This window comes from Sebastes umbrosus, chromosome 3, assembly GCF_015220745.1.
Source record: "Sebastes umbrosus isolate fSebUmb1 chromosome 3, fSebUmb1.pri, whole genome shotgun sequence".
NCBI lineage: Eukaryota > Metazoa > Chordata > Actinopteri > Perciformes > Sebastidae > Sebastes > Sebastes umbrosus.
This window is the reverse complement of record NC_051271.1, coordinates 8,545,019-8,561,474: the sequence shown is the minus strand read 5'-3', so window position 1 is coordinate 8,561,474 and position 16,456 is coordinate 8,545,019. Positions and strand designations below refer to the sequence as shown.

Here is a 16,456-nt window from a genome sequence, read left to right as displayed (position 1 = left end):
TGCATAAACGCTAAATGATAATATCATCTGTGCTTTTGGGAAATCTCCACCACATTTTTAAGATTGTTGATGAAAGTGTTTGTACACTGTGGGTGTTAAGAATGAAGCTAATAGAGGCAAAGGGAATTCAAACATTCATTATGACAATAGCGATTTAGTAGGGAAAGTAGGATCTATCCAAGACATCTCCTAACACAACACAAATTCTGGCTGCACAATTTGATTCCAAACCCCCCACCTCTAAAATAAAGAATTTAATGTGTAGATTTGAAAGCATAGTGCTCTATAGTGTTATTGTTAATAAGGAACAGCAGCTTGTATCCTTGGCAGACACATGAGAAGATGTTAATTCAAGTGTTCAACATGTAAATAAAACAATGACACAACGGGCCTCGTGCAGCAAATTTCTCTTAAATTTACACTTAATTTTCTGTTAAGAGATTCATGTGGGATCAAACTGAGGCACCGTGACAAGCTTTAAACCAAATACAGCTTTTGCAACAAATGACACTTTAACTTTCAAGGTTATGTTTGCGCGGAGTTTCTAAGTCTTGGCGATAGATCTGATGTGGGGTTATTTCATATTTAAACTGAGTCAGTGGAGATTTCTAAGGCTGATATGATGCTTTTGAAAACAGAATAAAAAAAGCATGACATACTCATATTCAAATGTCAAAACTTGTAATGGGCTAGTCCACGACCTGGCAGAGTTCAGCTGATGTCATTTAACCTCTGCTTCCCTCTTTACATACTTGCAAATAAAAGAGCTTGCTCCAGTCTATAATATGGGACGACACATTGATGAAAAGCTCCAATGAGTCAACTGTACTCCAAAGAAAAAAACAGATTTGATGACTGCACCAAAGATTATCTATAAATACAGTATTCATAGTCATTTGGAAGTACATCACTGGATAAATAGTGTTGGTTTTCAGGTTTCAAGAGAAATTATAGTTACAAACACTAAACAATAAAAGGCTGTGCTTAGACAGTATTGAGTGCTTTTTCTCAGTTTATGCAGCACTGTGCAAATATCAACGAGGGGGCCATACATGTGTAGAGCCTGAGAAGGCATCATGGGAAATTCCTGTGCACATACAACATTGATCACTGCAGCAAACAAATGAGGAGATCAAGCTGGCCTGCTGTACCGTTATCAAACGATCAGAATTTAAGCAGACTAGGAGGTCACTCATTTTAATTAAAGGAGGAGCTGGGGACAGCAGGGCCAAGGAAAATAAATTAACGATCCGCTTTCCTCCACAAGTTACGCAAGTGACTTTGAGGGAAGCGCTTCACTCCCAGTGAAAAAGTGTGATTGCACTATTACATACATGTGAACAACTAACCATTTAAATGTGAAGCACATTCATATTGGACAAAAGATAGCAAGGTGAACTTAACCGAAAATGAAACGGATTACACTGAATTACGTATAATATGCGGTGATACTTTATTTGAAGGGGTGTGCATAGACTGACCCATGTCGTGAATATGAAGGAGTCTTTATGAATGTTTATGACTACTGGCATTAAGTGTCATTCGGTCAAGTATGTCATTTTGAATGCAAATTTGACATTGTTTGAGAGGTCTTTGTTATGACAACTCATAAACATGCCACAGCAGGCCTAATTATCAAACTTACAAATATATATATATATGTATATATATATACATATATATATATATGTATATATATATGTATATATATATGCAGCGCGCATCGCATGTCATGTGACAAAGAAACAACCAATCACAGCTGGCAGATATCTTTTCATTCTTCCGTAAATATCAGTCTGCAGTAATTAAATGGAGGAGGAGTCAATCATTTTAGTGCAGGGCTATACCCAGAGCTTTACGATCTGTCCCACGGACCATCTTACTTGCTTCACCCTTCACCCTTTCTGTCTGAGGACGTCACAACATCCGGTTGAAAGGTCAGCCAGACTGACGCAGAGAAATCGAGCAGTAGAGCTGCTGTGAGGGATTTACGGTGCTGGAAATCCATTTATCTTTGTTATATCTTTGTTGAGTTTAGTCGGTGAGATTACTGCTAAATTACAGCAAGTTCATCATCATAGTCATCGCAGCACGCAGGTTTTGGTTGCTTAGTAACGGCAGGCGCGACAGGAGTGCAGCCTCCCAAGCACCTTGGATAAAAGAATGAAAGCGACATGGCTGGCATTTTCCACGTTTTAATAGATGTGAACGGCCCCTAATGTAGCCTAATGTTAACACATAAAGCTAAATAGACATTGATCATATGCTATAGCTCATGTTTATTAGGTTATGCTGTCTTGGTTAATGTCAAGTTGTCATAACAGACGTCTCAAACAATGTCAACTTTGTATTAAAAATGACATAATTGACCGAGTGACACTAAATGACAACGGTCATAAACATTCATATAGACTCCTTAATGTTCATTACAGGTGTCATATAATATATGCACAACCCCTTCAAATAAAGTGTTACCAAGTATGCTTGCATGTTGCCCCCATAGTGTCCAAAATAAGTATAAGTATAAATTACGCTCATAGGACATAAATACTGTCAATTCATCATAATACTCTGAGCTGTGGAAAGACAAAGTGCACAGCAAAACCTTCATTATTCCAGATTCTCAAAATAATAACTGCCAAATTTGAGTTCTCACTGATTAATATGGAAGATTTAATGTGTCTAAATTAAATCAAAAGAAATAAAGTGAAATACAATATACACTGCTATATGCATTTTCTTTTTTATGTTTGCATTTACTGTGCCATAATTAAATGTAAGCACATGTTAAAAAGTTAAAAAGTTGTATTTTTTGAGATGGAGATGAGTGGTCCATGCCAAAACTATTGACTGTACATTTAGTTACATTTGTGATTGACTGTCTGACTGCAGTATTAAGGGATGGATTGTGTTTCAAGCAGGTGTACAAACAGACACGAGGGGATATTCTTGGCACAATTCTCGGCAAGTGTGGACAGCTAATTAGTGTTAGTGTGCGTTGGCTTACGGTAAACACACAGTTAATGCATACATACAAAGGAAAGACATATGTGTATTGTATTTCACTTTGTTTCTTTTTTGAAATTTGTTTTAAATGTTTTATAGATTAGATTGTTCAGACACTGACACTCTTGCACCTTACATTTTTGCATAATTTTTGGTGTTTTGTGGAGTATTTTTCTCTCTGATAACTGGCCAAATGCCGCAATATTTCAAAAAAGAGATTGCAAAAAAAAAAAAAAATCAACAATAGTGAGTGTCAGATTCTGGTGAAAATCCTTCACAATCAAAGAGAAGGGAGTGTTTTTTTTAGACAGCTACAACCGCGGCTTCATAACAAAATGAGATGCAGTCACATTCTGCATTTTAAGTCAGGAGAAAAGGTCACACGCTGTGCTAATTACGGTCACCGTACTGTTTCCTGACAGTTGATGGAGAGCAGGAAATCACAGGAAAAAACACAGGAAATCATAAACGAAAGACAATGTGGTTCCACCAAAACAGAAGAGAGAAAAAAAGAAGAACAAAACCCATGGAATGCATTCAATATGGTTAACTGATGTTATATAAAAAGATTTACTAAGGGTGGATATTGCATTAATATTACACTTCAGAGTAGACAGATAAAGCTTTACTGCTCCTGGTAGGGGATTCAACGTATAAGCCAAATAATGATTAAGACTCAGGTCAGTGACTCTACAGCATAACACTCCTACCCAGCGAGTTATTACAGCTAGAGGTCCTGGTCTTTCCACTGCAGGTTTAAGACGGAATAAACAATAAACTGCAGACACATGGGGACAAGTCAATGCTGTATCGAAACACTCATTTATGTCTAAAGTACTTTAAATGAATATTAAACAAGGGATTAAAGATGAATAATTAATGTTAATTGGAAACTGCAGTCTCAAAGCACCACCGTTAATCAAGTGGACACATTACATTCTTATTAAATGAACACAATCAGTGTGTCTTGATTGTAAGCAAACTACCATGAGAATTCAACATGGAGCGATGAATTCCAACACTACAGTAATAAGACACAAATGCGGATAATATGCTTGTAATGTGCATGTGTGTGTGTGTGATTTCGTGCTTCCAGTGCTAAAACAGACAAACTCATTGGTCTAAACTGCATATTAGTTGCTCAGGCACTTGTTTTAAGTCATAAAAAAAACAGAATTAAAAATGGACGTTTGATGGGACAGGTCGCATCATTTGATTCTGCTCTTTACATCCCAGCATTAAAAGGACCCTTCATTTGCTCCGTGTCGCTCAACTCCGTGGTGCAAGAAGCCTCAAGTGGAGCCTCTTTATTTTCTGCGCTCCACTGTGAAATTTGAGCTGTATTGCTTTTGATCTCAGTGATTGGACGTCATTCACTTTATGACAGATAAAAAGGCTTTGTGTGTGTGTGTGTGTGGATGTGTTGATTATCTCCGTGTCAGAAGCTGGACTCGGGGACTGTCCTTTTGCGTCCCAGCGAGGTCGTGCTGTAGCGAGTCCTCTGCAGGGTGCCGTAAGACGGTTTGTCTGTTGTCAGGCTGCGCGATGGTGCCGGAGCTGTGGACATCCCGTTACGATGCAAAGACGCTGTCCTGCGCATGCTCTGCTCCGCTTTGGTGGGGATGTTGGAGGAGCTCTGGGAGCGCTTGATGTCCGTCGTGGTTCGTCCCGCCTTCCCGTTTGCCAGCTCATCGCCCAGATGACCCGAGCCATTAGACCTGCCCCCTTCCACCCCGGCTCCTCCTCCTGCTGCTCCGTTGGACAGCGACAGCCTCGAGAGGGTCCTTCTGCCTCCTTCCTCACCCTCTCTGGACTTCCTGGAGTCCCTATCCTTCTTCAAGAAGTTACCTTTAAAGAAGGAGAGCAGTCCCTCGTTGTTCTTGGGCACTTCTTCTTTCTTGGTCTTGGAGTTTCCTTCATGTGCACCGTGGTGTTCCCTATCCGCCCTGTCCCCTTTTTGTCTTCTCAGGGTCCCATCATGAAGGCTAGGAGTGCTGTAGCTGGGTTGAACTCCAGCACCGGAACTCCTTTTTGTCTCGGCAGTATCCTGGGAAGCATTGGAGGAGCTTTGCTTCCGGGCATCCTTCCTCCTGGTCAGGGTGTTACTGCTGGAGCTGCTGCTGATATTCGCGGTGCTTTCGTCTCTTTTCTGGCTCTCCTTCCTGCGTCTCAAGCTGCCCGTCTTCTCTGATGTTCTCCTCTGGCCCTCCGGGATCTGTGGAGACTCAGGCGGCGGCTCATCTCCTGCCTTATTCATACAACTCAAACTGGAAGATCGGACATTGGTTGAAGCTCGGCTCTCAGTGCTGCGTGGATCGCTCATCAATGTTGCTATTGGATCCTTTGTGCACCGGGGACGCCGGCCAGATTCCAAATACTGCACCAGCTCCACAGGGGCCGGATCTTTGACAGATAGAGGCACTGGGTCTGGTTTCCGTCTGTCCTTTGAACCAAAGGACCAGCGCAGGGGAAACACTTTGCTCAGGGTGTCCTTGGTCTTGCTGGGGGTCCTCATGCTCACGCTGCGTCCCTGAAGACCCCTGATGAATGGCCTGCTCTCAAAACCCCCTGACAATTATGCAGAGAGGAACATGTTTTAGTTTTTACATTTAAATGCAACACCTTTGCACAGCATTAATCTTGAAATAAACAACCAATAAGCTACTAAACTGATTTTGGCAAATACTAGAGTGTGGCCCGTTACCTCTTTCCTCTTTAGAACCGTTTTCAAGGAAGACCGGAGACTCAGGCGAGTCGGGTAAGGAAGATGGGCAGGTGGTGGAGGATCGAGAGACCAGACTGCCTCTCTTGCTGTCCCCCGTCAGCCGGATTAGCCAGTGGTCTGACATTGATGAACTTGTGGATCCTGTGAGACACACAGAGGGAAGAGAAGGATCAGAGGAGGAATATAGACCATAAAAAAGCACTCCACCAATCAAGCCCTGCACTCCTATAACACTGTTGGTTATACATTTTAAAACAAAGATTATGAATGTTCGATGAAGCAGAACCAGAGATAGTATTTTTTATTCCATGCATTCTTCTTTATCAAAACCAACCAACTATATAACCCACAATGCAACTGGACCGCTGACAGTTACAAATAACACTCGAATTTCACTCACCCCAAAAAATATGAAATCATACAACGTACAACTCCAGTGAAATGCAATCCTGTCAGCACCATCAATATGTGCATAATACACCGTAAAGCACGGCCTCCTCCTTTTTTCTTGCCAGACTCCTCTGTTCTGTCAGATCGGTAATTAGAACAAGAGTCGAATGGCGCTGTCGGGTAATATTATTCCAGGATTTAGCCAAGTTTCGTGAAACAAGGACATTACAGCTCCTGATATCCCGTTAGAGATGTCGACAGCAACAGTCTTATCTTTTTTTTTCCAATTTTGAGAAAAAAATTAAATAAAAAACCTGCCAATCTGAAAAGTTTATTGATTTATTAAAGTGTAATAAATAATTTTAGAATGCAAGTCACACTTTGCTTAGACACAAATTAAAAAAATATCGATTGAATAGGTTCTTCTTCTAACTAATCCTAAAGCAGTTTATTGTGCATGCATGGACATGGCTCTGCAGCACTCAGTGTCAAATAGCCCAGGAAATGAATGAGACTAGTACTAATAAGAAAATCAGCGCCTCAGTGCACTTCACATTTTACCTTTAATTTTTCACACCTAGAAATAAATTGATATTAGACAGCATAAGTGGGCACAGAAGATGATGCACACTCTACAGTGCTTGACATTTTGAAAGTGGACAACATGAACTAGGGAAAGGACATTATGTGGAGAAAATCTGTGAAATTTCTAACAGCGGTTAAAACTCTTTCTGGCAAGTGGAAGGAAAGCACGGTTCATAATAATGAAGGTTGAACCTTACACAAAAGAAGCCTTCTGACATTTAGTGGTATATGTAAAGGCATGCCCTCTACTGAGCAGCCACGGCCAGTTAATAAAGTTACATATTTGCTGACCTTCACGTTCATGTACTGATTTACCACTGAAAAAATGCTATATCTCCAGACTACTCTATCCTTAATAAACGTTCACCACTCTACTGTGTCCTTGGTTCGTTATGTCTGCCTTTTCATCCTGTAGTAGCACTCAGCACACAGCAACAGTCTGGAGGCCAGACTAGAGGCTCTAAGCCTCCCTGTTACCCTGCACAGGGTGGGCGTTTACACATTTTCTTTCAAATTTGTTCTACATGTCATTGATGCCGACAAGGCCAATACCAGGCTTCTTCAATACTTGATGTGAAGAGTGCACACTTAATCCCATCTCGGCACGGAAACACAGCATGGAATAGTAATAGTGTCACATCTAAAAAAATAAATCATATGAACAAGAACGCAGCATGGTGTGTGGAGCGGTGTTAGATTCTACAGACTTGTAGCCGTCTTTGTGATTGTCAAAGGGAAGATATTACAAGTGAGGCTTTCGATTGTGAATCCAGCAGATGCAGAACAAAATATAATTACATATCTACAGTTTCCCCACAGTGTCTCTCTGCTTCTCTCCATTGTGCCTTCAAAAATCGTTTGACATTGCTGGGATATGATTAATATACACTGTGGGGGTGTCATTAGTTTATTGTATTTCGCTGTTTAAAGCAGCAGTGGGTAGAAATGGAGCAAATATGATGAAGAAAAGTTATTTTTATAAAATGGTCACTATATCCTGACAGTAGTGCATGAGACAGGTAATCTGAAAAAAACAACAACATGTTCCTCTGTGTCCTCCGGTGCTCCTAACGGCATCTGCAAGATTTCACAGGCTGGAGTTAAACAACCAATCAGAGCCGAGCTGGAGCCTGCCGTCTATGAGCCGGCTGTCAATCACTCGTACTGATCAAATATGAATCAATATTCTGTTACTGTAATGCCTATTTCTCGCCTCAAATGTTTTCAGAAACATCTTGTAGTGTACTGTTTAGCTGTAAAATGAGAAAGTTTGTGACCCGGCAGCCATGCTGTGATCCATTGAGGAAATACCAAGCACCGCCCACCAGCCGGAGCACAGCCAATAAGAACGCTCTCTCTCTGAAATGACCTGTGATTGGCCAAAGTCTCCCGTCACGGGCTAGATTTATTGAAATCCTGAAAACAGAGCCATGAGGAGGTGCAGAAGTCTACAGTAGTTATCTCTCAGAACACTTGAATTACAATATGCTGAATGTTTATTATGGATTGTTTGCCCAATGATGACAAAAACTTTCTGCCTACTGGAGCTTTAAGCACTTTTTATAAATTATTTTAGGAGGAGTACTTCTTATTTTTATTGAAGCCAAACATCTTTGACGGCAATGACAAAAATGTGTGTGGCAAAAAGAAAAAAGTCTGTGGCAAAGAGCGCCATCTGCCCTGTTGAGAAGGCACTTATAGTATACCGGTTATTAACGTAACCACGAAGAGAAAATCAGAGACACAATGATCCAGAAGCTGTAATCTGGCCTACAAGCATAAATTGGACATAATAAGCTCTCTGGAGTCCCATTTTTGCTCTCACTGTACGCATAATAATGTGTAACAATGTGACTCCAAGTTTTGTTTCCAATAACTCCAGGAGTTTGTGAGTGAGTGCCGCTGACACAAAACTCCTTAAACTAGGTAATAACCAGTTCCGTTTGTGTTTGTTCCAGCATGCTGAGACTGCCGAGGCTGAACCAGTATCATAGCAACTCACAAAAGGAGGAAAAACAGGAAAGCAGGCATTACAAAGAGGACACTCTGAGTGTTCAAAATGTATGACGTAGACAACTGATATATTTATGTCCACTCCTCTCTAGTGTGTCCAGTGCTGTATCTATATTCAATCGGAACGGGCCAAGTAAACACTTCAGTCTGCATCTATTACATCCCTGTACATACAACAAGTGAGAAGGTCTTGGTGATTGTTACTGTGAAAGAAGAAAAACAAGATGCTTCTGCAGCAAATACACTTAATGCATTAAGGGGTGCAGGAGCTCATGAACCTTTGTGCAGACAAGATCTCTGTCTTGTGGAGCCTGACTTAGTGTCGGTAAGCAGAGGAAGACAGCTTTTAGTGTTGAGGTAGGCAGATGGAGAGCTGCAGTTGTAGCTGCACCAATTCTTAAGGAGTTAGGGGAATCACTTCCTGGGGAGTAGGGCGCAGCTCAGGCAGAGATCTCACAGCTTTGTATATAAGAAGTGGACGTAGTGGGGCCAAAAGGCTGTTTGCTGACGCCCAGAAACGTCCCAAAACCAGCAAAAGGAGAAGAAAAGAGAAAATCCAGGCAGAGGGCTGCAGGGTCTCTGCAGATACAGACACCACCACACATTTCTAGTGGGTCATAAGTGATGATTGAGAAGGATTATTTTTGTATCAGGCTGCGCATAGTTTTTTTTTTTAAGGAAATTCTTACACCTTTAAACTTGACACTAAATTATGCACCAGTGAAACAGTATGAGGCAAGTCTTTTATCATTCCCTGGAGGATGCTCCTTTTTAAAGCCTCTGAGAAGCAGCTGAATAGAGGGATTCCCGAGAAGACTCTGGGACATTGGGTCTTGGCATCAAATGTGGAACACGGCTTTGATATTTTGCATTTGAAGATTGCGGGATTCAAATGAAAATACAATAAATGATATACAGAGATATCTACTGATAAAGGACTAAGGAGGAGGTGGAAGGAAGAGAAGTAATACCGTGCCGTGCTTTTGGCTAAAGCAAGTGTCATGTAATTGGAGGCAGAGTGCAAAAGATCCTTCAGGGGCTTGGACGTGCTTAATCAAGACTCATTTAATAGAACGGAGAGCAAGGCATGCTGGAGGGCTTGACCTGGGGACACGTTGTTTTGAACTCCTGGAATTTTAAGCAATTTTCATGAGCAGGAATGAAAGAAGCTCGCAAAATTAAGTTATTTTAAGTGCATGTCCAAGTTAAACGTTGCATGGGACTGTTTATAATTGGTAAATTTTGAGCAGCTCTTATTGATTATTTCTACTGGAGCAGCGGTGTCACGAAATAGGGTAAAGCTCACGGACGGCAGTGGATTTGGATTTGTTGTTACGTGACTGAATTTCAGTTGGACTCTAAGACTACGATGTCTTTTAGATTATGAGCAGAATTTGCCAATACTAGCAAGCGTGATACAAATGAACGACCATGAGGGATGATGTGCATAGCAAAGTTAAGGTGGGCTAATAGAGGTAAGAGATCTCTTTTAGACAGAATGGCAGCAGCAAACCAGGATTTGATAGCTGCTCTGATGCGAGACAGCTCATCTCGTTGCAGTGATGCTTGCATAAGCACACTATCGAGGGTGATGCCGAGAAATTCAAAGTGCGTGGAAAGGCATTTGGTTTTCTCTTCTGAAAAAGGTACGCCCGACTCATGGAAAAGGCTTTTGACTGTGGAGGTGCTGCAAGCTGGCGGGGATGAGGGAAACTTAACTTATAAAAAAGGGTTACAAAATAAATGCCTAAAAGATGCAAGACAAAGGGAGAGTTTGCAGGGGTTGTAGAAAATACAGAAGTAAGACTTTGAACGCCATTTTTAAATGTCTGCTTTTCCCAGCCACGCACCAACCCCCTGCCGGCTTCATCATCTGCACAACATTATCTACAGAAGCAGGAAAAAGGCTCTTGAGGAAATAAGCTATTTACACTCTGAATGGAAGAACTGTGAGGACCTGAGACATCAATGGTGAGATATTTTTCTTAGAATATTTCCTGGTAGCGACACCTACGGGGCTTCATGTATCCCGTTTTAACCTCTCTTGACGAAGCCTCCTGGGAACGTCCACACATCAACTACACACATGAATAAATTTACAATTAGGTTGTGTAACATTCTCATTAAAATGACTGCAGATAGGAGACTTAAATCCTGAGGGCAAAAGTAACTGTCGATTTGGAAGATGGCTTACATAATTTAACACTGGCTGGGGCTGACACTTTGAGGTGGAGCAGTTCTTGGACAGAGGGAGGTTGTGTGGGAGAAGGAACCGCAGATGGAGCAGGCTAGGGTTTTATGCCCGGTAAAACGTCTGCTGATTAGGGGCAGGTTGACTACAGACCAATCTAGTCTTTGATTGGATTTCTGGATCTACATCTGATATGCTTTGGCAGAGAAGGATTTGTTGTATACATTAAAGAGAGAGAGAGTCACTGTAGGAGAGAGCAAGTTCAGAGTCGGGCAATGCTGAATTCTGCCAAATTTAGAGTTTTTGACAGTCTGGGATTGCTATCTTTGAGAATTACAGAAAGATCCTAACAATCCATAAATTAACATATTCAGAACTGCTTAACAGTATCTTCAACAAATTTAAGTCATGGTCTGTCAAAATGAGAGCAAAGTATTTTCTAACAGAACACTTGTTTGCAAATAAACAATATTCCCTTAATGAGGAGGAAGTTGGCGCAAAAGGAAGAGAAGAAATACCAAGCTGAATTATATGCTTTAATTGTGCTTTTGGCTAAACCAAGTCACAAATAATTTGGAGGCAGAGTACATAAGATAAGATGGATATGCTAAATTGAGAGTCATCTGATTGAATGGAGAGCATGGCATGCCCGGAAACATAGTTTTGAACTCCAGAAATTTTAGTATCTGCGACACAATATTCATGACCAGGAATAGAAGAAGCTCGGAAAAAGTTATTTAGAGTGCCTGAATCTGGAATTGCTGCTGCAGGGGGCAGGAACCGAGAACCCATGGTTGGAGCTGAGCCTGCAGATCCCAGGGTCCTGTTAGGGTGTGACGTCAGCAGGAAGAGGGGCAGCTTGAGCCATATTAAAGGTTAAAGAGGTTGGGCCTGGGTTGTTTATATTACAGGCAGAGGAATTTGTGTTTCCTTCAAGGGAATGGATGGAACTGCGTATAGTGCTTCCAGGATGCGGTGCACGGAACATCCGGCAAGTCGTTTGCACGTGTTGTGGGTGATGCGGCGTGGACGAGGCAATACTGATGTAGGGCAACACCGGCACCGACAAGGCAGAGGGAGAGATGGGAAATTTGTGAGGCTTAAATAGACCGTCAAATTGGGAGGGTTTGTTTGGTAGATGATATGGATAACAGGGCTGGGACGACACACCTATCTCCCGATTCGATACTATCACAATACTTGGGTGTATTGCGATTTTTAAGTATTGCGATTCGATATTACAATTTATTACGATTTTAGCTAACTTTTTTAACGCTAGGCCATGGGAAAAAGTTGAATCATCCACTTCTAGGGACTTTTACTTTGGAAAATATCTAAATTAATACATTAAAATGTTTGATTTTCAGCATGTATGTAACCTCCGCATAGACCTAAATGAAGCAAATATATCGATTCTGGCATTAAAAAAAAAAAAAATTGCAATACATAGGTGATTCGATTTTTTTCCCAACCCCTAATGGATGTCATGTGTGCATGTAGCAGTGCAACTCATGTTGACTGCCTGAACTATTTTGCAGGCGTCGCTCCATGTAATGTTAAATCTCATAATAACACGATAACTGGAAATGCATTCATGCTTTGAACTGTGGTCCTTTCGTGTTATCTTGTTATTCATGGGTTATCCCAAAGTTACTCTAAATTATTCCTGTAGCACAATACAGTATGTGTTCCTACTGTTCAAGGATCAGCCCGGGGGAGAAACAACATTTATATTCTTACAGTATTCCAATACTGAATAGCCTTCTTCTCATTAAGTATGGTAAAAATGCATTTAGTCTGCAATGATTTTGGACTCACAAAAACAACCGTTCAAAAGTCTTTCCTTCAATAATGTCTGTGTTAACAGAGATAAAAAAAAACTGTATAATTCAAAACAAAACCTATTATTTACATTTGAAATAGTTTTGTCCCCAAAAGAAAAAAAATTAAATGATTAAAACTTTCATTTAGTCGATGTCCCCACAGTGCTGCTCAGATGGCTCAGGGAACATATGAGCAGTGTGTGTTGTGAACACAGTAATTCAAACATGTTTGTCTTTTTATCCATTAATTCCTGTTTGCTAGTCATTTGATGACTCACCTCTGACGGAGCAACTGGCCGACCATGGAGGGATGGTGTTACGTCTCTGGTAGAAAAGGATGTAGGCTCCTCTGGTACAGACTTCTTCCTCTGGCACCAAGTCCACGCTGCTGTCATCGTAGCTATACCACTGTGCGTCCACTGAGTTCCTACAGTAAGCTGGGTTAGAAAACGACAACAAATATAAACAATGGACATCAGGCTTTGTTTATACAGGAAAAAACATATAGTCATAGCTGGTTTTCATCTTGTCATGACTCGGGGGTACCCATAGAACCCATTTTCCTTCACATATCTTGAGGTCAGAGGTCAAAGGACCACTTTGAAAATACCCATTTTCCTCGCCATAATTTAGCGTAAATTTGGAGCGTTATTCAGCCTCCTCTGCAACAAGCTAGTATGACATGGCTGATACCAATGGATTATTTAGGTTTTCTAGTTTCATATGATACCAGTATCTTCACTCTAGCTATAAAAATGAGCCCACTACAACCTCCGAAAGATCGATTGCCTTAATGCCTAAAAGAAATGAGTGGCATTAAAACAAATTTGCGTTAACGCGTTATTAACCTTGACAGCCCTAATTTTAAATACGCAAACTTAATCTGCTTTACATAAAAAACAATACAAGGCAACACAGAGAACTCTTAACTAACCACCAACACCTTGGAGGAGGGATTTCTGGTGTCGGTTTGTTCATGTGTCCACCTGTCAGGTGATGCCAGATGGACACATCAGAATTTTTATATTTAACATTTATTTTAGGTAAATGATGCATCAGTGTCCGTTATTATAGTGCATGAGGCTCCCATTTCCACCTCCATGCCATAAATGACCCTGAGACAAGATGCAATTGTCAAGCAAGTTGTCATGGAGATGGATTATCGCTTCACCTCCCTCATCTCGTCTCCTGCTGACTCCAATTCTCCTACATATTGGCCTCAGTGTCGTTCGTCTTCATCAACCATCCCCTGCAATTACAGACCTGGTCCTGCCTCACCTGTGTGTCAAGTTTCCCCTCCTGCCAGTCACCTGACATCACCACCTACTGTACATACCACCCAGGGTCTCTCAAAAGCTGAAGGAATGTAATACTAGACTGGAGATGGAAATGACTCTCAGAATGTGGCAGGAATGTTATATTTTGAAGTCCACTCATTCGTTCTACTTAATTATATTATTATTATTATTCTGTAAGGCTGAACTTTGAACTTTATGTGAAAATAAAATAATACGAAAAAGCTACACCTACAGTATTAGGGTGAGCTAGGGATTGGACTCATTAGTGGTTCTAGTGTTGTCTGAAAAATCCTCCACACTGGCATTCTTAACGGCTGAATGGGCACCGTTGGCAATTACTGAAAAAATACATCACACACACACGTAGGGACTTACTTGACTGCTTGCAATTACTGTCGGTGTGAGCATTGGGAATGATCAGAGTTTATAGAGCCAATGACTAGAGGTCATTAGAGTCCCAAATTGTCAAAGAGTTGTATCCAAACGGACACTTTTAGATGTTTCAAGCCTTATATTAAAGTTTATACCATGATTTAGGTGAATACTCAATTCTGATTGGCTGCAGGGTGTCCATTAACTCCTGATAGAGTGCTCCAGGGATGACGTATTTTTGTAGGCCAACCAGGAAGTTAGCATCGCCCATGGTTCCCTCGACAAAGAGCCAATGGGATTTTTCCATTGGGTTTTTGATTATTGCAGAAAATAAGCTCTGTGGCAAACAAATGTTTATGACACTTACACGTTTTGTTCACCAAGATAATCTTCACAAATGAACACCACTTTTATGATTTTTGAAGTAAAATCGCCAGAAGTAAAAAGCTTACGTTAGGCTATAAACGAACTTCACCACAGTCGCATGAACGCGAGTAAACACAACAAGGCTGTAAAGGCGACAAGTCGGGGTGATGACGTTTAGTAGTCTCATTTAGCCACTTGTTAGCAACCGCCTTTTTAAAGACACATAAAGGCTTCAAAATTAACTAGTGGGATATTTACTGACGTATTTTATGTTGTAGAAAAAAATGTAAAATTGTCTTAAGCTTGTGTTAACAAGAGACCTTATTTCAGGCATCTAACTAAAAACCCATTAAAAAAATCCATTGACTTCCAGACGAGGGAACCGGAAGCGCTAATTGTCTCACATCCCATTCGAAAATCTTGATATTGATTTTGGGGCCCACGACATGGCTGGATAGCTAACTAGTCTAGTTGTTAAACATACTGTAAAATTATATTTACTGTTTTGTAATTGCGATTAATGTGACGTAAATTGACGTTGAATCTTACAAACATAACGTTAGCTTTCTGGCTCCTAGCTGAGCCAAAGGGGTTCTACGAGCTGAGCGGACTAGAAATATCTCCCGTTGCCAGGTCGTTGCTAAGGTCTGTCCTATTTACTGGAGCAGTGAACAACTTTTCCATTGCATAAGAACCTTATGGGATTCCAGGTTCCAGGTATGAGCAGTGTTCCAGTGTTACCAGGTAAACTGAGTTATGGATTGTGAAAATGTTTAGATTTTGGTTGCAAAACATATAAATATATAAGTATTTGGCTGGGCTGTTAGCGCAGGTGTTAGTGTGGGTCTCCTGCTTCCTCCCACAGTCCAAAGACATGCAGGTATGAGGTGTGAATGTAAGGCTGAATGGTTGTCTGTCTCTGAATGTGTCAGCGCTGTGAGAGTCTGCCGTCCTGTCCAGGGTGTACTCCGCCTTTGCCCAATGTCAGCTGGGATCGGCTCCAGGCCCCCCGTGACCCTGAACAGGATAAGCGGTTACGGATAATGGATGGATGGTCTTAATTGTTTTTCTTTGGCAAGCGACCATGGCGTAAGCGGGATAATTCGCCCTTTGAGGTGTCCATAATCCTCCCCGTCATCCATTAATTCCTGAATACCCCACCAGGCATTATCCCTTACATAAGTTACAGCCAATCAAATTCATTGGCCACTAGTTTATGTTTTTCTGGCGGCATCAGCAGAGTGGCAAAGAAATAGCAAAAGATGTTTTCCTCTACTTCACATTGATTTTGTTGTTGATGCAAACCCCAGACATAGAAAAGTGTGTCTACTGCTCATCCACACAAATTTAGAAATTTCAACCTGATCTCAAATGTTGTCTGCCTCGGTGACTTTGTGTATTTTGACACTCCAGGACGGGGAAGGGAATCTGTTCTCTCTGTTCTCTGTTGTAACATGCTGTTGTTATTCTCAAATTTGATGCTGATCACAACACAATCCCACCTCTCCATGCTCCTAGTTATCTTTTGAAATAGTGTGTTGGGCTATTTAGAAAAGCTTGTACTTAAAGCAGCAGTGGGTAGAATTGAAGCAAATATTAATAAAAAAAGTTATTTTTATAAAATGGTCACTATATCCTGACAGAAGTGCAAGAGACAGGAAATCTGAAAAAAAATCATGTGCCTGTG

At 41.1% G+C, this 16,456-nt stretch overlaps 1 protein-coding gene across 1 annotated transcript in view; it reads right to left on the bottom strand.

Annotated features, from left to right (window-relative positions):
- Positions 1-1,978: 1,978 nt before the first annotated feature.
- usp43a (ubiquitin specific peptidase 43a) overlaps positions 1,979-16,456 on the bottom strand; it is a 132,343-nt gene continuing 117,865 nt past the window's right edge. Inside the window, exons 14-16 of the mRNA XM_037762176.1 lie at positions 13,012-13,170; positions 5,711-5,872; positions 1,979-5,574 (exon numbers count right to left, since the gene is read on the bottom strand). Of these exons, the coding sequence (XP_037618104.1) occupies positions 4,445-5,574; positions 5,711-5,872; positions 13,012-13,170 (1,451 nt within the window). The 3' untranslated portion in view covers positions 1,979-4,444. The remainder of the gene's footprint in view (positions 5,575-5,710; positions 5,873-13,011; positions 13,171-16,456) is intronic.